This window comes from Falco naumanni, chromosome 3 (genome assembly GCF_017639655.2).
Source record: "Falco naumanni isolate bFalNau1 chromosome 3, bFalNau1.pat, whole genome shotgun sequence".
In the NCBI taxonomy this organism is placed as follows: domain Eukaryota; kingdom Metazoa; phylum Chordata; class Aves; order Falconiformes; family Falconidae; genus Falco; species Falco naumanni.
In genome coordinates this window covers 49036650-49060834 of record NC_054056.1, presented here as the reverse complement: position 1 = coordinate 49060834, position 24185 = coordinate 49036650, and the positions used below count along the sequence as shown (strand labels likewise).

Below are 24185 nucleotides of genomic sequence, written 5' to 3'. Positions count from 1 at the left end.
GGTTTTGGTTTGGTGTTGGTTTTTTTTAATTAACATAAGTCTTCTGAACTGCCCAACACATCTGCAGTATAGATTAAAAAAACCTACACAGCTGTAAAGTACAATGTCCCAGGACAGATGGTGTCCAAGTAAAAATCACTGTTGACATAACATTAACTCCTCCTTATCCTACTCCATGATGCTTTATACCAGAACCAGTTTGGAAACACAGATTTGCTCAGGCCTAGGAAGGCTGATTTTATCGACTTATCTTCCAGTCTGCTTACATGCACACTGCCCTGCAGTAGGGGATGTCTCAGGACACGCATCTTTCCAGACCTTCTCATCCACCACCCAGGCTGACAGAAACAGCTCATCATTCCCAAGGTAGTTTCAAAGCTGGATTCTTCAAAGAGGATTCTTCTTCCTGAAAGCAAAACTCTCCCTTGTCTGAAGAAAAAGAGCAGACTGGTCTTTGGGAGAAAATAAAAATCCACCTCCTGATCTTCCACGCTTCCATCTGTTACCCCACTGCCAGGAGACAAACATTCGCAGCGCCTCAGGGACCAGACTAAGGTAACCTTCAGTAAACGACTGCAAAGAGTCATTTTTTCCACTGCAGAAGTGTGCCCAACTGTCCCTTCTGCTTCTGCAACGGGAGAGAAAAGCAGCCCAGAGCAAAACCTCACCTTGCCAGCAGTGGCTCCAGCCAGCCCTCGTGACATTCGCAGTGGCAGTCCAGGAACGTCAGGATGTCTCCTTTTGCCACAGACGCCCCCAGCAGCCGGGCTCGAACCAGCCCCTCGCGCTTATTGGCACGGATAAGACGCACCTTGCGCAAGCCAGCCACGTAGTTTTCCAAAGTCTCCTTTAAATGTTCTGTAACAAACAAAAAAAGAAAGGAAGAATATAGTTCTGGAACAACTGGTTTACATCATGCTACAGAAAGCTGTTTTTTCAGTAACATATTACTTACAGCCTTAAAGATACCAGCATTTTCAACTCCGATTCTGCTATACTGTCCACATTAGGAAAGGTCAAGAAAAAAAAAAAACAGCACGTGGATGGACACATATCACAGTTATTTTTAAGAAACTGGATGCTTCATATTTGCCTCTAATCAATTTCCAAATTGTTAAGTGCTTCTCAAATGTTACATAAAACTTTTTCCATGTAAAAGTTTTATTCTTAACACAATTAATCTGTGGCAGAAAATGCCAGAATTGTCTTTGTGTCCCACAAGTCAAATGAAAACAGATAAACAGGTAACTCTTGCTATACTACATACCGGGGCAACCTCGGAGCAATCAAAACTTGCTCACATTAGGAAACCTGAAATGCTCTCATCAGGCTGTAGGTTATCTATACATCCAAGCACCCATGTTACAACACAGCAAACATGCTTCCCCATTGTAAACTAAATTTGGCCCAGAAGTCAAATTTTTTCACTGGCACACTACAAGAAAACCTATCTTCCAGTTGGATGCCTACATTGTATAATTTTATGGTATGTTACCTAAACAGCGTATCTTTTTCTCCTGTGGACTGGCTGACCAAAAACACCCATCAACAATCAACATTATTTAGAATTATTCTTCCTACCTTTGTCACTGTAATCATCTACAAGGATAATTTCTTCCAAAAGTATATCTGGAGATGTCTCAAGAACACTATGAACAGTTCGCAGAAGCGTTGACCAAGCCTCATTATAAAAAGCTATCACAACGGAGGTTTTTGGCAGGTTATAATAATCGTACTTTTTCTCTCGGCATCTGTAAGGGAGGGGATTACATTAAGTACAAGTGCAAAACCATTTGTTAATTTTCAGAAAACTATTCTCAAATGCAGATGTTGTATCCTATTTACTAACTGTAAGGAAGAACATCTAAAGGATCTTAAAAGAACTGTACATACGAAGAAAAGTCATGCAAGCACTTTCAGGAAGCTGGTCTTCCAGAAGTCCCATTTCTGCAGCAGCGCTATGTCTAAAATTCTGCAATCCCCCAAAAAATCTAAACAGAAAAATAATAGGAGGCATTCTGGGCTGATGTACGTGCAGTAGCTGGTTTTGCACACTATTACCTCAAGCAGAAGATCAAGCAATGGCCAAAACATGCCTCAAATTACAGGGGGGAAAAACCCAAAATAAATAGAAAACCTAAGTGCAGTAGAAACGGTAGCATAAATTACTGATAGCTTGTGCTTTGGAAAATAAAACAAGTGCTAGACTTTTATATATAAAAATATAACTGTAAAGGAACAGCAACTTATAAAGGAAAAAAAAATAGCAACAGAACTGAGATGTATGTACACTGAAGCAAAATTTGGGAAGACCACAGAACTGCCAAGATGTAATAGTGAAATCTGCAAAAAACAGACACAGACATAGAAATGCATGGTTTTGGCTCTATGGAGAGCCAGGAAGTTTGCAAACCTTTGGATTAAGCTCCAGAATGTATTTCCTATAAACATATATATGAACTTCCCTAAATGAACGTAAGGATGCCAAGAAACTTATAGTTGAGCCAAAAGTGTATGTAAATTGTTAAGGATTTCCCTGAAATAATTTTAAAATAAAGACGGTATTTATTACTACTTTTCCCCTTCTCTTTGAGCATTCTGCGTAAGCAGTTTTGTTAAAAACCAACTGAAATGGTTTAGAGATAATTTGAATTTTCTTATGTCTCCAGCTTACTGCCTGGAGTCACCAAGGCTTGTAAGGGTCAGAAAGACATACTTCAGCTTCTGTGGACTGCCTGGTCACAACAGATACCGAAGCAGGTAGGATACCCCTCCTACCAAAACAGAACAGCAGTGACTCCTCCAAAGCCCATACTACAGGGAGCTAAAGGGGGAAACCAGAACTGATCAGTAGAAAACGTAACGGCAAAATCCCCTAGGTCAATGTAGGGGAACCAAAAGTCCCCAAAATACCCAGAAAGAGACGTTAAAAGAAAAGTGCTTACCTACAGCACATTGAGAATATTTTTACTGGCTATTTAATGCTGTTCTGTTTGCAATAAAAAAATACTTCTTATAGGTTTCTTTGAAGATTAGGCACTATCTATCAAGAACTGTGGTACAGAAAGCCAAAAAAAAAATCTGAATCTGCATATTCCTAAAATTAAAACGGGAGGGGGGGGGGGAGGGGAAGTCTGTAGAGTACTTTTGTAACAAATACCTGAAAATGAAGAAGCAATGAGAAATGACACTTGGGCAGAGGAGGCACACAGAACACTGCTCCTCAAACAAAACAAATGCAAGGGATGCTACGAAACAACACTAATTGCCCATTGTATATGATCCATATGCATATACACATACAGATATACATAGACAGGTAGATACACGTTACACATACAGTGAAATGCAAAGATGCTCATCCCTCCAGGCTGTAGCTTGTCCTGAGGCAAACAAGGGCATTCACACAGAGAACTGCCTCACACCAGCAGTTGGTAACAGAAGTGATTTATTTTGCCAAATGTTCATGTATTAACACATTAAAAAAAGAGTGACATTTTAATTATTTTTTAAAACGCTGAAAAACCTACTGTATGAGTCCAATTCTAGAAATACATATTTACTTTACCCTATTGAAAAACATTTATGCTCAGTACTGCCAGGAAATTTTTTTTCTCATACATCACAGTTACTTGTACCAGCTAATTTCAGTTAATTTCTCGATGGAAATGGGATCTTTACCTACCCAATGTAGAAAACTGAAGGAAAAAGAAATAAATAGAAAACCTCCAGGAAAGCTTTCTCTAGAAAATATGTCAGAAAGATTCACAGGATAATAATGTTGTATTCAGTTATTTAAAAAGGGAAATCCGAAAGGTCTAAAGAAGCTTATAAGCCTAATTATAGATTAAAGACTTCAATGGATTTGACTGAAAATTACATGCCAGAGACAGGACACACAATTTGGCACAGAGGAAGGCAATCCCCAAACCGTCTGCGATTCACTGTGCATTGCCACCTCCTGCGTTGAGCTTACCCTACACTGTGGAAAAGGGTCAGCCTCCTACGGAACATACCAGAGCACGTGTTTCTTAGGTTTCTGAAGTCAAGAAAGAGGCCAAAACTAAAAAGTGTGGTTTATTTAGTAGCTCCATGGTGGAAGACAGCAGGCAAGTGCAGCGCAGTGACTCACAGGGCAGCAGCAGGGCAGGCTGCCCAGAGCCATGCCCACCGCCCCTGCAGCCCCCAGCGGGCTGGCGGGACGAGGCTGACAGCCCGCCGAAGAAAGAAACCCTGCATACCAACATACACAGAGCACAACTGAAGTCTCAGCTTTCTGGTATATTAAGTCTATTTTGGTGAAAACTAATCCTCGTGTATAGACTAACCAAAATTTTGTAACTTTTACTTTTAAAAAATAAGACAAAAATTAGTTATTCAATTTCTACGCAGATTTGCATGTTTATCTCAGAAATTATTTCCAAGACACACATTCCTTACTAGATTGCTACGAGATCTCAACCATTAGCAGTCTCAAATATCGTTGCTTAAATGAAGCATACTTTTCCTTACCTTTCCGTACTGAAAGAAATTTCAAAGAGTTTTTTCTAAATCCTAAAAAATAATCCCATTGGGGAAATTACAAACTCAGGGCATTTAAACCCTGGAAAAAGAATACTGTAAGAAAATCTTAAAAAAAAACCCAAATGAATCCCTGAAATGGAAATGCTTAGAAGTACTGCTGAATAACAGTTAAGTGGCATGCATATGGACACTAAACATTACCACTTCACAAGATACACGAAGCTTCAAAAAAGACACTACAAGCATGCAACTTGACTTAAAGCCTAGTAGTTTTAATTCAGTTTTACCATTTCCCAACTCCTATTTACAACAGAACCTCCTCAGCAGTCTTGTGTATTCACCTTTGCAAACTTCAGGATGTATTTTTATTCTCCATGTGTCAGCCAAATACCCAAGCTCCTACGTCCCGAGTGAATCATTTCACTCCTACTTCAGGTTATTCAGAAAAACAAATGCGTATCAGTTACGGTATGTCATCAAAATGACAGGGGGTATACAAACCGGTGACAGCAGTCCCAAAATATGGTTTTGCAGATACTGGGAAGATACTTATACTGCCTAGACTGCCAGCTGCTTTCGGCTTCCGACTCAGCCACTCTTCAGTGCCACCCTCAAATGCGTAACACTGGCCTTTCCCAATATAAGGGATCATGTTAAGACAGGATTAATTGCAACTCATGTTAGCCATCTAAAAGCTAGGTGCCATCTTCCAGCTAAGCATCCATAAAGACGGATCCAAGAAGGTGACTCAGCCCATCCTCCTTAAGCCATTCACCTAGAATAAAGAAACGGGCTTTGTGGGTCCCCACCTCCCCCTTGTCTACCGAGGTTTAAATAGAGCGCTTCTCTAGTTAACTTCTGTGTTAACTTCTAGTTAACTTCTCTAAGGCTAAAGTTAAAATGACAGGAAACTACCTGTAGTCTGTACTATTGGCTGTCCGATACATCACCTTGAACCTAATTATCACAACTACCAAACGGTTCACAGAAACATTAACACAGACATGAGGAAATGGGCTGCCTGTAAAGGCAGCACTTCCAAGCATGGGCAACGAATGCAAAAGCACCAGCATTTGGAGTCTGACACGGTCTTCCACTACTCTCATTATCTTGTTCAACCACAGGAACTTTACTATTTACATAGATAATAATTATATATATTGACAAAAAAACCCACCTAAGGTAAAAATGTGTTCATGGTGAATGGGTTCATTTTCTCCAGAAAAGTACACATATCTCTGGTCAGGCTGATTTTGGAAAAAGTCACCAGATACCAGTACCAGCCACTGAGGAAAAACCTATTGCCAGTACACGTGAGCAGTTTTTTTAGAGCCAAGAAAAGAAAGGCATAAAGTTTTAAACAGAACTCTGATTTCACTGAAGAACACTGATACATAATGGATAACAATGATAGCAGGTAATGTGATGCAAAGGTGCAACACCTGCTCGGGCTCTGCCCTCCGATGGCTCCTGCTCTCTGCAGCCCACCAGAAAATGCACAAGCAGAGCTGCACCGAGAGAAAACGTGGCTGGGATTGCCCCCAGCACCCCCAGCGAGTGAGCTGGGAGACTGCCCTGCTCCTGCAGCAAGCCTGCTTCTGCACTGTCCTCCGTCTCCCTCAGGCACACTGTGGCTTAAAGGACAGGTATAAAGCAAGTAATGCCGAAAGACAAATCTTTTGTTTATCAATTTACACTGAAACAAACGTCTACATTTTAAAATTCTAAGTATATTAATCCATTAATCTTTAAATCCTTAGATGGGAAGAGAGAGAGAGAATAATGCTGCTACGTACCCAGACACAAACTTAAAACCACATTCACCGTGCACCATCTTTCCCGGATCTTTCACTACAGCATCTACTAAAACATTTAACTCCACAAAACACAAACCGAAGCAAAGCATGTAAAGGTGTATCATCACACACCCACATTCCTGCGGGATTTCAGTTTTACCTTTTTACACTGCATTTGCAGTCATGGTCTAGCTAAGATTACATGGCTGACAAGTTTAATAATTTAATCTTGAAATCTACTATACTACAAAGTCTTCTGTTAGCAAGCTTTACAATAGGTTATTTATTAGAAACTAAGGAGATCTCAGTGAGGAAATGCCTAAACAAAACTGAATGGGCTATTCTGGAGAACATGTATGTCAATTAATGTAATCACTCCATTTATTTCATTGTAAGGAGCTTTTTCTCTTAGAGATGCACATCTATACACAGGGAGAGACCATGAATGTGTGCATGCCAGGCATGCTGCAATGACTTAATTAGGAATGGTTCCTAGCATACTTCTCCGTAAAACTTTCACCACAACTGCAACAACAACACAGAAATGGAAAACATGTTTTTAATCTCCAAATTTCATGTCCTATATGCACAGTTACTCATATTTTAAGAAAAAATATGAAACATCCTGTGAGTTTTCAAAGTTTTGTTAAGAATACAATCTGTTCATAAATCATCTAATGCTTTCTAAAGGTATACTCTTTAACTTTTGCTTTTGAAGTTGTTATGTGAGTGCCTGGGAATACAGGCTAGTTGTGTAGCTTCTTTCAGGAAGTTCAAAACAGCACGTGTCACTGCTATATCTGATTAAACAGACTACAGTACGTGGCATTGCCATATATGCACTGTCACAATGTCATCTAGCAAAAGCCGTTAGACTCCAACTTCAGGCTGGTTTTCACGCAGTGGGCTAGGAACCAGGCTTGCTGGGTTTGCTACAGTGGGACATGGACATGCCGACTCACAACACAACCTCCTTTTCTTAATTTGGACAGAGTTAAGACATTAAATTAAACAGAGACGTGCTCAAACGTGGCTTTTTGTAGGCTGCAAGTAGATACAGCTGATGTGGACAAATGGCAGAAACTGGGCACCTCAATCCAGTTCCACCTTCTCCACTCCCACCCTACAAGCTGCAGAGGCGGCTATGTGGACTCAGGGGTATCTTCGCCCCTAGATACATAGACAGGTATCTTCACCCAAGAGAAAACACCTCCTTCTCCCACTCTCCCAAAGCCACGGCAGAGGACACAGTAGTGCTTGGGTCCTCTTCTCCCCCCTTTTCTACCTCTTCCATCCCTCCTGCTCCCAGCAGCAGCTTAGGGCTCAGCAGGTCCATCCATGAGCATCCCAAGCTCAGCAGCATGACATGGGTCATGGTGCTGGTTTCTTAGCCACTCTGCAGAGTTACCAAGGCTGCGTTACCTACTCCAGGCTGAATGTGCATTGAAACAGCTGCTCCTCACTCCTCCTCAGGGGAGAGCAACCTATGGATAAAATCCAGTGTGTGAGCCAAAAGCACTGCAGCCCTATTACATTAAAACCTAGGATACAGAAGTGCAACACTTCCAGTGGAATTAAAGGATATGATAAACCAGATTATTCTTATCTCTTCCAAACACCATCCAATGCTAATGAGAGACAGAACCCAACCAGTTCTGTGGTTTTTTTCTTTTACATTAAAAAAAAAAAAAAAAGTCTTATCTGTGCATGGAGCAGCTGCACCCTGTCTTGCACACCTACATACCCCACGTGTGTTCGGATGTTGCAGAAAAAGGCACTGACATTTGCAGAAGGTGTGTCTTGATCCGATTAGCAAAGCAGATACCAGCAAGGTGCTGATAACTGCCAGAATGGCTGTATTATTCGGGGCAAGGGTGAAACACGTAAGCAGTGTGAGTTAAAGCGATGCTGGGCCACACTTCCCCATGACCCAGTCCCAGCCCAGCAGCCCAGGCCACTGCTCCCTAAGTTGTGTCTGCTGAAACCTATCACATTAGGAGAGAGCCCCCCAGTACGGTCTAAGACACCATGATATGACCAAGCCTCTGAAAACAGAGGCTAGCTAGATTGTGAAATGGTTTTCCAGATTATTTTGTTGTAAAGAATGATTCTCCCAGTGACAGTAAGGTCTCGGCAAGACAGACTGCCAAACATCGTTTTATAAGATTTCAGATAATAAAGGGCTCCACTGGTTAGTATAAAAACATTGTGAGAAGCAAGGAAGAAAGCTGGTAACTCTGAACTAAAAGAAAATATTTGTGAAGAAGTTTGGGGGGGAAAAAGCAAATCTGTTTTAAGACAGATTAAAAATATATCAAGAAAAAATTGTCTAGGAAGTCCACCTATGAGGCTGGACTAAATCTATACCTAAAATTCACAAATTTAAGAAATCCATAGATCCTTCTAATTGCAAATTTTTAGAAGGCAGCAATAGAAGTTCCTACCTAACCCAGATTCTGGATACACAGATGAGAAGGCATTTCTGCATGCATCCATGGAGAAAAAACAATTTGGTTTATTTTGCTGAATTGAAACAGCGGTTTCATTTTGTTCAAATGCTTACTCATGTTTGCAATTTTCTTCCAAGGTAGTAAGATACACTTAACATTTGCACACAGCCATAATATTTCCTACACCTACATTCAGAAACTTACTTTGATGTGAGTAATTTGATTCAGGACAAGAAAAGCATTTTGCAAAGCAATACAGTAACTGAAACAAGTTATTGTAACCATCACTAATAGTAAGGTGTGGGTACACCTGGTTCTTACAGACAATCATATATAGTAAAAGCACTGTTTGAATAGAGAAAAAAAATCATAATTTGTGGTTACTGTCACTGATCTGGAAACTTGCCAGGTTAAAAATGAAATCAACAGAAACCAAGTACTCATATTGATGTCAGTGGAAACTGAAGATCTCTACCAGAAGCTGTAAAGAAAAGCAGTCAAAAACGAATCATGTGAGTTCTTCTGGAAGTTTGCAGGTGACTATTAAATGAAAGCATAATGACAAAGGAAACTGACACATTTTTACAGAAGACAGGAAACAAAAATAGTAAAATACCCTAAATATCAAAGTACTTGTGGAAGCGTTGCTGTACTTTGTACTGCTATAAAATGCAAGCCTGCTTATTTAAAAACAAAACCAACCAAAACCTACTCCAAAGCAAGCCCTGGGCACAGAGCGCACAATGAGCTGCACGTTCAGAGGGAAGGGATGCGCCAGCAAGGTCAAGCTGCTGCAGGTAAACTCTCCACTGCAAAAAGAATCACTGCAGTTATTTCACATTTAGATAAGAGATGAAAGAGAAGCTCCTGAGTGAAGTCAGGCAGTCATGGTGGGCTGAGGAGGAAACGCTCAGCTGCTGCACCATTTCCTAGAATAGGGTCAGCTTAAACCTCCTGGGAGCTGCATGCCCATCAAAACCAGGTGCTGTGATTTCTGGAGTAGAAGAGGGATTAAAATCAAGTCTCCAGGATTATTCTGAGAATTTGCTAGCAAATTACTATCAGATGAGGAGCCTGCATAATTTGGTGCCTACAACCTAGTAAACAAAACACACCATGGTAGCAAGTGGGACTGGACTGTAAGAGAGTCACATTCAAATCTGGGAACAGATGGGAAAAGCAGTTTTGAAAGTTGGAAAAATCTTAGTGCAAGACTGTTACACTAAATTCAAAGACAATATCCCAAAAAATAAATAACATTATAGGCATAAATGATGGTGACAGAGGAATTTAAGTATTTGTGTATATCTACCTATCAATATACAGACACTTCAAATATATACACACAGATACTTTTTGATATATATATAAATATATATATAAAACATATATATAAACAAGCTTTCTCTCAAAACACAGAAAATTACCTACAATTAAAGAACAAACATCTAAAATAGCTACTAATTATTATGCAGACCACAATCAATATTTTGGGGGCTTTTGTAGCTACCCAAAATCATTTGCAAGGTAAGGAAAGACAAGCAAGACTTATAAATCCATTTGCTTGCAAGCACAAGGATTCATGTATTGCAGGCAAGCACAAGAAGCCTGTGATTCAGGCTTCTACCGTGAAAGAGACGACACAAAACGCTGAGCCAGCACAAAAGTGCCTATCCCTGCTTTGTTCCTTTTGAAACAAGAGCAAGCCAAAAGAAGGCTGGTGTGATTTTACAGAAACCATCCCTGAAATAAGAAGGTAAAATGTCCAAAATCAGGAACAATGCTTGAGAACAATCCTTAATCTTAAAAGAACTCTAGCAGAACAACTGGAAATGTATTTCTTACACATTGTAACAAGCTGCAAAAGCCTAGGAGACCCCATCAGTTGCCTGCCTAGTCCTGCAGAGCAGCAGTGGCCAAAACACACCGCCCAGAGCTCGCTGCGCTTAACAGGGCATCAGCCCCAACAGGGCTCTCAGCAAGTCACTGTCTGATGGAGGATGCCTGCTCGCTTTAAACCTGCTATAACTGTTGCTTCCTGTATGTATATGAATTCAAGAAATGAAGAATAGACATTGGGAAGACAACCTGGGCCATCTAGACAACATGGGGCGGGGGGCAGTACAGGGAGTTCAATGGGGCAGTGATGCAGTCTTGAAAGAGGTACCCAGAGAGGCTGTTGAATCTCCATCCTTGGAGACTTTCCAAATTTGACAGGGCAAGGATGACCTTTAGTGACACAAACACTGAAGCTGCTCTGTTTCAAGCAGGACGTTGGACTGCACACCCCAGAGGTTCCTTACAACCATCATCATTCCCTGACCCTACGGCATATTTCACTTCTAACCTTGTACAAACCGTATCACCAGTTAATAATTTCCTTATATTCTTATGCATAAAATTTTACCGAAGAACATTTTTAATAGTTTGTTTTTATATATATGCTTATGTAATTTGTTTATACGTACACATATATATACATATACACACATAACCATAGCCACCCATAAAACTGATGTTTCTGTGTGATGAAACACAACATTATCAGCTGCTGACTTCAAGTGCAGACAGTTAAAGGAAGCAGCAACTGTCTAAAGGAAACAACAGAAGTTGTTGAGTTCTCCAGGTCTGTGTTTCAATAGAAACAGGATCAGTTCCCAGAAAAAAACACATGTACACAGAAATGCCACATCTGTGAGAATAAGAAGGAATAAAGGCCTTCTGAATATCTACACTGGCAGAAATACATAAGTAGCAGCATCTGAAGTTGAAACTTTGTAATAAAGTAAATAGCATCTATAGAGGCTTCATAGTCAAATGTAATCAAACACCACATTCTTTGGGGGAGTAATCTCAGTCAAACTATGCTGCTTCTCCTCCTGCATGGCATCACCAGAGATAGGTACTAGCAAATAACTACTGCCACATTTCTGGTCTGATAGCAGGTCCAGGATGTACATGTGACAGCCAGAAAAGTTGTTTGTTATCCGTTTCTGATAAAGCAACACCTTGTATCCCCAATTTTGCAGACCACATTTAGAGGCTTACTGGCAAAATTCTGGTTTTCACTTGTTTCAAATATTTGTGATTTTCACAAATTCACATGCAGAGAGTGGGTTCACTGATAAGTGTGGGAGGACATTAAGGTTAAAAGGAACAGTGGGACATCCAGGCGGTGGGGATACTGCCTCCCTTTATTGCCCTTTCTTTCATCCTCCCATCTTCCTGTATCTAAAATTTCCAGACTCACCTCTACACACAAGTATATAAGTGAAACTGACCAAAAGTGCATAGCCCAGAATAAAGTCTCCAAGCATAGTATCTGTCAATATCTTATGAATACTTGAACTGAATTTTCTAGTAGATGGACTTCCTTATCCATTACAGTAAATGGATTTCTGGGACAAGGAGGGGCCAGGATTTGTTTTATCCATTTCATGCATCAACCCAGCATTGCAGCGGCTCACCAAAAGGCACCCTCTCGGTACCCTGCCTTCCAGGCTAAAGAGTTGTAAATTAGTCACTTCTTTATGGAAGCCATGCTGTAACAGCACTGGGACCAACAAGAGACTTCTGTGGGACTTTACCAGTGACCCTCCACTAATAAATAAATATATAAATAAATTTAAAAAGTGCCTCCCCGCTTTCACCCAGTTATTTATAAATGCAAGGAATTTCCACATTATTTCACCACTGTTTAAGGAACTCATCAAAGGCCTCTGGAAATAATGCCACACTTCCTTATCCACGTAATTACAGCCTCCGAAGAGCTCAAATATGTTTGTGAGACACGTCATCCTTGACAAAAGCCAAGCTGACTCTTTCTCAATAGATCATACCTACCTATCTACTACTGATTCTTTTCCTTACACAGTTTGTAAACTATATGCCTGGAAGGGATCCAAGGCTTGCCAGCACACAGTTCCCTGGTCTCTACTCCTCTGGGACTCCACTGAAAAAAAACAGTCACCTTCTTGTCTTCAGATACCAAAATTGTTTCATTGATCACATCTAAAAATTTAGCCTTTACATCATTTTTGTGGACTGCTGAAATCTAGCTGAAGTCTACCATTGCTACTTATTTCCTACCACTGCAGCCTCTACCCATCACCTAAATGTTCATTAAAGATCATGAATGGTCAAGCATTACCAACCTCAAAATAGAAAAACCAAATCATATTTTTTCTAGACTTGACATTTCAAACTGTACAGCCCCTAATCTTACACTGAGGTGCAATGAATTTTCTATCACTACAGGCTTGGTGATACCTTATTCAGTACTTTTATTTTTTAACTTTGATCTCTTACATGATCTTGCTTAAGAGAGGTAGTTAACGACTTCATTGTAAAATTGCCTTTAGGGAAGTTTTTTGACATTTGCTGTGTGAGCTGGATAGCTGTTCTGTGATGTTTCTGCCATAATTTAGATTTGGCTGTATGAAAAGGCACGAAGCACCTGCCAGCAGATACTACAACAGTACAACACAGCCCCTGCCTCAGAAGGCAATTATTTCTGAGAATATGTCACTGATGCTTTGCAATCCTTTTGTTTTGGATACATTTTGTCATTTCAGCATCCAAATATTCAAGGGTGTGTCACTGTAGCAAAATCCATCTGCCCATTTACATTATTTTCATTTCAAGAATCTCCATACGTGCATCTGTAACGTCCCCTGCTCAACAGCTGTCATCTCCCATTTCCTCTAACATCCTGTCATAAAGAAATGGCAGGAGTCCAAAATAATTTCTTGAAATTATTTAAATTCCTCCCATAGAAAAGCAACTAGAACAGTCCTTTTTAGCTTGTGGTCTACAGACTGCTTGTAAGGGGAGAACAGAAGATAATTAAGGAAAACAAGCCTACTGTCAGGCTTAAATTTACAATAAAAAGGCCTTGCATTTGCACTGCAATTTTTTGAGAGCTATCATAGGATTAATGTTTTAGATTCAGCACTTAAAACTAGGGTTGGGTGAACTACCAGACATGACACACTGATGTGAACTGAATGCACAGTAGAGACAGAGCCCTGCTTTTTCCACAGCTCTTTGCTACCACACCATACAAACCTGTTGCAACAAAACAAACTGGCTGTTACTCACAGGACAGCCCACGCCAAGATGAACCACTCAACTAAACAGAGCATTTGTGTTAGGCCAAAACAGTCAGACCCGCTGTGCGGCACTGACTTCACCACTGTGCCAAACTGTTGCCTGTAAACTATAATCACCTCACCGAATGGTATCTAATCCTTAGTTTACAGTTGCGCATGCCATCACCTGGCATTAATATCACAACTGGAAAGGTAATCCGTAAGTGTAAACTGACCCAGCAGCTAAGTATCCAGCAACAAAGTCACAGTTTAGAAGAACGTTATGCATCTTTTGTGAGCATTTCTACACCGCTTCTGGTAAATCTGATGATAAAACAACCTGCTTTATACTGTGTAGCATAAGACGCTTGAACACAATGCAAAGCTGAAGTCTGCGAAGCATAACATTTACGCTTTTTAAGCCTTTTAAAGCCGGGAGCGACTGGAAAGGTACGCTGCTGCCTAGGGACCTACGCCGGGGACAGCAGCCGCGGCGGCATGGCGCTGCTGCAGGGCTGCCACCACCGCCAGCGCTCCCGGGGGAACATCCCGCTCCCCCGCGGCACACAGCACCACCACGCCGCTTCTCCTGCCCTGTGGAGGAGCGGGAGCCAGGCAAAGTCACCGACGGCTTCAACTTTGTGAGCAAACCCTGTGATCTGAAAGCTTGTGGGCCAGGAGGGGGGTGTGCGTGCGCGTGTCTCAAGTTTGCAAAGCCTCCACGTTTCCAAGCGAGCTGCAGCTGACACGACGCCCCCGCGCCGGCCGCTGCCGCCAGCACCCTCCGGGCTGGCGCCGGGGCCGGCCGCGGCGGCGGGGCAGCGGCAGGTGGCGCGGCGGGTACTCACAGCGGGTGCCAGCGCTCGGGCAGGCGGCGGTGCAGCGAGATGCGGTCGCTCAGGTAGATGTTGATCTGGTGCCGGCGGATGCTCTCCTCCTGGCGGCGCTTCTCGGCCGGGCTCAGCTCCAGCCGCACCGCCCGGCCCAGCTCGCCCGGCGCCCCCGGGTCCAGGGCCGGCTTCGTGTACACCGGCTTCCGCAGCAGCTCGGCGGCGGCGGGCGGCGGTTGCGGCGGGGCGCGGCGGGCGGCGTGGCGGGGCGGCGGGCCGTGCCGCCAGGCGAGGAAGCCGACGGCGGCCAGCAGCCCCAGGGCCAGCAGCGCGCCCCCGCCGCGGCTGCCCCGGCCCCGCTTGCCCCAGCACATCCCGCGCCCGAGGCGGCCGGCCATGCCGAGCATAGGCGGCGGGGCCGCGGGTGGCCTTTCCCGGACGCGGACACGGGCGCGCCTCCGCCGCGGGCGGACTCGGCGAAGTTCTCACGGACCTGCCCACGCCGCGCCACCGGCCCGCGCCAGCGCTGCCCCGCCAGGAAACCCGCCCGGCTCCTCCGCCGGCGGCCCCGCCCCCCTCCCCGCCCCGCCGCCGGCCAGCCCGGAGGGGCGCGGCGCGGAAGAGCCGCACGGGCGCTGCCGCCGGCGCCCCCGGGCGGGGACACGGCCCCTCCTGTCCCCGGGCCGCGGCGGGCCCCGGCAGCGACGCTCCTCGGTCTCGCGGTGGTCGGCAGGCTGCTCGGCCCCGAGCGCCCCAGCAGCGCCGGGGCAGGCACACGCCTGCGGCTTGCTGCGGGCCCTCCCCGGGGACACAGCCGGCGGAGCCAGCAATGGTCCTGAGCCGGCCCAGGGCTTGCCCGGCCGCTCCCGGGGCAGGGGGACACGGAGCAGGGCCAGCGCGGTGCCGCTGGCTGTGCGCTGCAGGGGTGTGGGGAGGAGGGAGAAGGCACGTCCCCCTGGTACACTTTGGCTGTCACCCTTCTAGGAGGAGGTGGTCTGGTCACCCTGATGCATGAGGGACCTTCACGAACGCGGGCAGGCGTGCGGCTGGTACGCAGGGGTACCCCGGCACGGGAAAGCTGGGCTGGCGCAGGGCTGGCACAGCCGCAGAGAGCTGCTTGGGCCCTTGGAGGGACAGCCCCAGGCTTGCTGTCTCCTGGCTGGGTAGCTGGGGCTGCAGGAGGACAGCGAGGGAGGTCACTTGCCATGGGGGGACTCGGAAGAGCTTTGGGGCTGCAGGAACAAATCGGTAGGAAACCAGGCTTCGTCCATGCTGCCGCCCCCAGAGCAGCAGGTGCTGCAGCAGTAACAGAACGTGGCCCAAGAAGCCGTGGGAGGTAATGACAGGAGCTTCTGCTGACCAAAGCAGTGTGCTTGGCTGAAAAAAAACATGTCAGCCAATGTGGCCTCAGAGAAAGAAATCCAGGAGACAAGTGAAAATCCCGAATGTATTATCCAGATAACGGGGAAGTCCATTTCATGCCTTGACAGAATTACGGGAAAAAACACTGGCATTTAATCAAAACTTTCTAATTCACTTCATACTCAACACATCCGTACTGCTTGTCCACCCCTAACCAGAACGCAGCCCCATCTGTCTGAACTTGCGATCCTGAGGCCATAAGATTACATGAGAATTTGTGATTCTGCATTTGAAAAGCCCTGACGTAAGTGTAACGTGAACTGATTCTGTTCATCTCCCAGGTTAAGCAGGAGCTGAAGCTCTGGGTTTGAGGTGTCATTTGCTGTACGCATTTTACGAAGGGGCTGTTTACTGCACTACCCTCTGCTGCTGGAGGGCCCTCGAGATCAGCCCTGCCGAGGGCTCCGGTCACCCCCAGACAGGGACTCCAGCCAGGTCAGCGGTACTGGGTGGTGCTCACCAGCATTGCTGACGAGTGGATGAAAACACGTCTGGCACTAAGGAAGGAGAACCTCATCGCTACCAGACAGGGTCACAGCACACAGCAATGGGCTGTTTTTACATGATAATAAATACTGTATGTGACAACAAACACAGAGGCTGTCAGCTACTATGGAGGCCTTACTCTGGACAGAAGGGTGCTGAATAATAATGAGTCACCCTGGTGCTGGCCAACTAGCATAAATGAAGTAGTTTAGGTGGATTTGCAGATGAATGTGTGTGTATGCATACATATAATTTCATTATTTCTTATTTGTGGATAACTGGCTAGCTGAAAAGGGTCACATAAACATAGTTTAGCTGGCTGGACAAAAATGCACATCGCTCTCAGCTTATCTGAAGTAAAGCAAAATACACTGTCTTTGGCTGTCCTTGTTACACAATAACAGGAAGATTTTGGTGGGAAAAGAATGTTGCAGGTGGGAACAGATAACTACAGAAGAGAAACAAGGGGCGAACTTGATATTTAGGCAACTAACCAATAATGAGCTTAACTTTTGTAATATGTATGAGCTAATTATTACAAGGCATAAAAGGTGACTGTAAGGGACAATAAACGAAGTCTGCTGATCACTCATACTGAGTGACTGTGTCTTCCCTCCGTCGCGACACTTATTCAGTTGTACAGTTACCCATCACAGATCACTATATATGCATAAAATCTAGTTTCAAAGCATACATACCATCTGGAATAACTTAAGCATAATACTAGTAAAGTATGTGTGTCTAAATATGCATTGTAGACAACTACCAAGTACCAATACGCTAGACACGAGAATATGCACTGTATATAAAGAAAGCCAAGCCTAGCAAGCTTTGAGTCTGAAGTTAGGTGGCACTAGTAATTGCATGCCCGGTGATTGCATTGTCTCCTTGCTTGCCATTCTTCCTGAACAAAGGAAGCCCAACTGGTGTCATTGGTATTTTGTTTATAGCAGGAGTTCCCTGGTTTCTGGCCGGGGCATGAGGTAAACCCTAGAGATACAGCCAGGATTTCTGGAACATGCTGCTGATTTAGATCTGGTTGTCTGGAACAAATATTCTTGTTTTTTTTCCTTTGTGTAAGGTTGCAAATTACTTAGAATAGGGCAACAGAAACATTAAGCATGAGGAGCCCAACAAGGACTTCTTGGCATGAATCAAAAGAGAAGGAGATCATCCTGGACTCCCAAAATAAATTATTGGGAAAGACTGGGAAGATGTAAAGAGTAAAACATAGGACTGAGTGTTTATTAAGAACAGTGAGAAAGAAAATAGGAGAGTTCTGCTGAAGGGGTTCTTAAGTATTAGAAAAATAACTATTTTATTTAAGTATTTTAAGTATTATAGCAATATGGAAGAAATACAAGAATGTGATCACAGGACTAAAACAAATTTTAAGATTAAAAAATTGGAAATTGAGAAGAGAATGTGACCGGACTGCAGGAGGCATGCTGCAGTCAGTGGCAGACAGGGTAGGATCAGACAAGACTGTTGAAGATAACCAACATAGCTTCCTCTCAGTCACATTTTAAAAAGGAAAAAAGGGCTTAGAGGAAAAGGTAGGAGAGCATCAGCTTGCTTCCAGAGAAGCAAGAAACGTTACAGCTGGTAGGAAAGTAAGGGAGGTGTCTCTTCAGTAGTAATAATGCCCTTAGAGCAAAGTAACTGAGAAGGTGTTCTGTGATCATCATTGCAGTGAGAATTGAAAGTAACACCAGTAAACGGTAGCTCCCCAGGGGTGATGTCCAAGCACATAAATCTGAGGAAATTCAGCAAAGGAAAGTACCATAATGGTGTTAATGCAAAAATCATTAAGAATAAATCAGTTGCATTCACAAACAAGTTTGAACAAGATGTAAAGAATGTGAAGTCAAAGACACTTTTTCTAAACCTTTTTAAAAGTTTGTGGGGTTCAGTTAAGATCGGAAGACTGAAATTTTTGCGCTGAAAATTTAAAGTACAAAAACTTCTCCTTTGTATGTAAAAATAAGCCCCAGAGAAAAAACAAAAACAAAACAAAAAACCACACCTACAATTAATATGGCAAATTAGTTTCCTGCTATCCATAAAGCTTGTAGCAATGTTTTCACGTAACAGTTCCTTTCAAGCAATTCTGCTGTTTTTTTCAGGTTTATTAACAACAGAAGTTAAAACAATTGGTTTTGAGATATTTTTTAAGGGTTAGTCAGAATGTTTAGTGAGCTATAAACTCCATTACTTCAGGAATTTCAGTCAGAAATAAGTAGAGTAACGGGACAAGTCATATAAAACCTATAATTATTTATCTAGAAAGATCTATTGTGCCCTCAGTCATCAAAATTAAAACAGGAGATCGGTGGAATAATTAATACATTTAAAGAATTTATTTTTAAAAAGTAAAATTGTACTTTTTCACAAAAAAAAGAAACAAAATATTAACTAAACCTTTCAAAAAGCACGAAGAGAAGATGACTAAAAAATATGCAATTGTCCATAAGGATTTACATTATAGCTAATGTAATAACTGAAATTGATAGGATCTGTTGCTCACTGAAATATCCATTTGAATTGCAGACAATATTTAGTTTACCTAAAAGACATAAGCTTATTGAAGACTTGGTCTACAGGCAAGGAAAAAAAGTGGTAGGTAAGGACGAACTATTTTACACATCTACTATTATTTAAAGTTATTCTGTAGTGGTGACATATACATAACAGAAAAAGATAGAGGTATTAAATTTTGCAAAGCTTTAAAATATACCTCATCCAGTGTTTTCTTCTGAATTTTTTTTGTTAGATCTGCATTTTGTGTCAAAATAAAGCAAAATTCTAAAATAGAAATGGGGTGTGAAGTATCAGCTGATAGAGACTGCATTTAAAATAAACCTGAAATTCAAATATTTTCCTAAATACATACTTCCAGGGGAGAAGAAAGTGACAAATAATGTATTCCAAAACAGTGTTCCTAGTTTTAGTAACAGCCAACACTTACATATTCTAAAAAAAAAAAAAAGGGGGGGGGGGGAGTATCAGAGGAGCGTGATGGACAAATTTGCAGATAGATAGGAAATTTGTTCAAAGAGAAGATTCAGACAAATTATAAAACATACCCACTAGAGACAGCTTTGGACCTACAGGTCATTGTGCACCATTGCTTTACCTGGGCATAAAATAGCATTGCCCTGCTGAGAAACAGTCTTCCCTCCCCCACCCCCGTCCCCCCCAGCTCCCACCTTGGCTGCTCTTTCTCTCTTTATCAGCACAACTGTACCTGTATTTTTACAATATTATTATTATTCAGCTCATTGTCCTACCAGTGCCACGGGTTTTTTTATTCATTTGTTTGTGTTGACAGTGTCTTTATTTGAGACAGCTGCATAGCACAAGCAGAACATGAAATGCGCTGCACCCCACTTTCCCAGCTGCGGGGTGCCGCAAGGGTAGGTTTTGAGGTCCTTGGTGCTTCAGCCAGGCCCCTGTTTTACGGGGTGGGCTTTGGGTCAAGAGTGAAGCTGGATGCATAGTCAGAGGCAGAGCGTATCAGGAGTTTAGTCAAGAGGAAGAACAGTGGGTACAGTGGCCTAAAAATAAAATAGATTAAAAACAGCGTCTTGATGAGTGAGATAGAAACTGTCAGCTATTTCATGGATCTTCTATGAGATTGAGGAATGCTGTGAGAAATTTTCATACTGACGTGCTAATAAAAACAGGCAGCATTCAGTGGATTACTTGGGCAAGACCTAATCTGTACCAGTTTGCAGACTCTCTAGTACATGTATGTGCGTATGTATGTCTGCATATATAGATACACATACACGTACACACACATACAAAATACCTTGTTTAAAAAGTTATATGCAAGCTAGGATAGCTTAAAGGTAGGAAGGATGTGTATGCCAAAGGCATTGATTGGCTATGTATTGCTGGTATATAAATGTTCTCCTTAGCTAAAGAGCAAGTATGAACTACAAGCAGTAGAAGAGATGTTGTAACATAAAGGAAGCCACAGCTAGCAAGCTTACAACAAAACTGCAGTTCTGTGCACAGAATATGGTATGATGTGACATGTTACTGAAGGTCTGTTATATTGGAAACCTAACTGATTTTTCATATATTCTTGTGCAGACACAGTGAATCAAAATACTGTGTTGCAAATAATTTTTGAAAGTTTGGTCAAAATTATGGCATATTCTGAAACATATAAATGAAGCAAATTCCTCTGAAAGTTATAGCAGCTGGTTATAGTAGACAAAATAGAGACCAGCTATATACACTGTGATTACAATTCTGAACCAAGAACTCAAGGGTGTATTACGTGGTGGAATTCTTAGTCATCCTATGCTGTAGGCACTTACAACATATTTTTTTTTAGTAATTTTTTCAAGGTTATTTCTGTTTCTATGCCTGAAAGGACCGAAGTTAATGTATACCAGCTCTGGGGGCCCCAACATAAGGAAGACATGGACCTGTTAGAACAAGTCCAGAGGAGGCCACAAAGACGATCAGAGGGCTGGAGCACCTCTCCTCTGAAGACAGGCTGAGAGAGTTGGGGTTCTTGAGCCTGGAGAAGGGAAGGGTCTGGGGGGACAAGGGGTAGTGTCTTAAACTGAAATAGGGTAGATTTAGATTAGATATTAGGAAGAAATTTTTTTACTGTGAGGGTGGTGAGACACTGAACCAGGTTGCCCAGGAAGTTGTAGATGCCCCATCCCTGGACGTCTTCAGGGCCAAGCTGAATGGGGCTTTGAGCAACATGGTCTAGTGGAAGGTGTCCCTGCCCATGGGAGGGATGTTAGAATTAGATGATCTTTAAGATCCTTTCCAACCCAAACCATTCTATGATTCTATGATATATGAATTGAATGATACTGGAGAAGCATCTGCTTTTCTATGATGGTATTTCTAATATATGTCTGCCTTTCATTAAGGCAGAGATAGGAGTGTTCACACCAAACACATGCTAAAATGTTCAGTTTTCTTTTTCTCAGAAGTATGACTACCTTGTGATTAATATCAGCAAGGTTTTACAGTAGAAAATAAGCCTTTTACTCCTTGAATCGCCATGAAAATTGAGATGCCATCATCCCCGGTCTTCATAATGGAGACTATGACTGAGTCAGCTATGTCTAGTTTTCTGGATTTCTTTGGAACAGTTTCCTTGACTACTTGCATTTTTCCCTTTCTGAGATGCTTTTGATTATGATACTGATTTTATAGTCTTCATTATTATGTGATCCTGAGTTATATATGAGGAAGAAATTTTCTTGTGCGTCATGGTATAAGGATATGTCCAAATATGTTACATCCTATTATTACTGTAAGAGCAACAGAATTTCTTGTTATGTTACCTGGCCGATTCATAGTTCTACATCACTGCACATTTGTTGTATTATACTTTACTAACTGCACAGTTACATTAAATGCCCTAATGGTTTCCTAGGCTTTGTTTTGCAGATGATGAGTTCTGTGTCTTGGAGAACAATGACTATGTTTCTCTCCTTTATGTCACCTTGTATTATGAGTAGCTTTAATAAAGCTTACATTGGCCCATTTACCTCCCTGCTGGTGTTTTGATATCATTTGCAGTGGAGACTTCCGTTAGGAAAGATTCACAAATGTTGACGTCACATGTTTGCTCTTGCCTTGTCTGTTCTGGTTTTTTTTGGTGGGCCTGTTCTGTTCCTTGTACTTTTCTCATGTCCTTTTCAGTAATTTTTCCATCCATCAGGTTTTTCTCTGCCACTTCAAATTATTTTCACGTCAGAGCAATCTAACACTGACCTATACAAATTAACACATCGGTGACAGGAAAGATTTTCTTGTCAAAAGCAACACTGTTTTCACTGACTGGTCAAACCAGATGCAGTTTGGACAAACCTTCCCAATAACTAATGCACAATTTGCACTTGAGAATCTTGGTTGTTTTTTTCTCCTGTATTATCTTCAAACCTAAGCCTTCTCTATCATCCTACCCTAATGAACAGTTTGAAAGGGTTAGGCTGATTCTTTCATTGGTGAAGAAATCGAGTCCTGTATTTTCCAGAGAGCTTGGTACTACATCAGCATGAGAATATTCTATAGCACTTCATTCATTTCAGAAGAGATCTGATTATTTTTCCCTTGCCTCGTGATATTTTGATTCTCAATCAGAGACAGAAATCACTGTATGATCTTAACTGTATGAAGGCCTAGGATGCTGACTGAGAATAGTAATGACCATCAGATGACAGCAGCAAAATTCAGCACAATTTCCTTGCTCATTTTGTAAATCTCAACAAATACTTCCTATTGCTTAGTTATGAGTTTCTTAAAATAAGACTTGCATATTTTGCTGTTAGCTTCTAATTACATTCATGGTATCTTTGTCTGGAGTTTCAAATCATTAGTAGAATTTGATAGCGTAATCACCAGCTACATACCATAAATTTGTATGATCAACATGTTCAGTAGCTTATCTCAAAGATCAACTGGAGTGATCCTGTCACTAATTTGACTATGTCCAGGCATGCACTTTGATATGGTAAGTATGACCCAGTTTTCTTCAGTCATGAATAATATATTGCATTAATCACTCTTGCCATTTGCTTCTTCCAAACTCTGAAATCTACACGCAGTGAATTGCACCGTCCAGGTTTATTGGTGATGGCAAGCTCCTCATACCATCGTAATGTAAGAATGGTTGTACTGGCTAGACCAAAAGTCTACCTAGCCATGCATCTTTCCTGTGATGATGGCCACTATAAGCATCTTTATGCTTAAGGAAACTATTTAACATAAATACATTTCATATTCATGTATTTTTTTGTATTTTACATGAGTTAACACATGGTATATAAAGGAGGAAGGATCACTCAATAATTACCCTGTCTAGGGATTTGTCCTGTTCCTTCTGTAATGATAAATTTGCAAAGGTGTATTTTTTTTCTTTGCTGTGAATGGTACTTTCCCAGAGGACTGGTTTAAGTGGCCATAAACACAGCCAGAACTCTTGGTTGCTGGAGCCTTTCTCAAAGTGTAACTTGTTTAGCCCTTTGCCTTGATGGTCTGGCAATCTGGATTTGCAGGTGGACCAGATGCAGAAAGCCATATAACTTGGAAGATATGGATGCCAATGCCTCAAACCAGGGGATGGCTTCCTTTTAGTGGTGTTTGGTGGTTTCACTACACTCCCCATAGCCTCTCCTAGTCATCTTGTCCCCAAAACCTCCACCACTGTAGCAAGTGCCATGTTCTGTCATTGAAGTCACCGATTTTTATAGATAATGACTTGCCCAAACATACAGGGACAGGACACAATTATTCTTAAGTGACTGGTCAACTCCAGTTAAAGAATTACTTCATCGGTGCTTTATTTTTTCCTCTCGCTTTATATGTAAATCAATATAACCTGGAAAAGATTTCAAGTTGCCTGGGAGGCTGAAGCTGAAGATCACAAGAAATCCAAATTTTATGCTTAAACGACTAACTGATCAGTGCTCTCAGGGGGTAGGAAATGTGTCGGTTGGGGAATGACTCAACTGTGAATCCTGTGTCTCTGTGACAGAAGAGGCTGGTTTGGAGCTGGAGGAAAGTAGGAAGGTGTAAGTAAGGCTGAAGTATCGTGAACGCAGA

At 42.3% G+C, this 24185-nt stretch overlaps 1 protein-coding gene across 1 annotated transcript in view; it reads right to left on the bottom strand.

Annotated features, from left to right (window-relative positions):
- GALNT12 (polypeptide N-acetylgalactosaminyltransferase 12) overlaps nt 1–15233 on the bottom strand; it is a 49874-nt gene extending 34641 nt beyond the window's left edge. The window contains exons 1-3 of the mRNA XM_040588201.1: nt 14709–15233; nt 1582–1751; nt 669–858 (exon numbers count right to left, since the gene is read on the bottom strand). Of these exons, the coding sequence (XP_040444135.1) occupies nt 669–858; nt 1582–1751; nt 14709–15097 (749 nt within the window). The 5' untranslated portion in view covers nt 15098–15233. The remainder of the gene's footprint in view (nt 1–668; nt 859–1581; nt 1752–14708) is intronic.
- Nucleotides 15234–24185: the final 8952 nt, after the last annotated feature.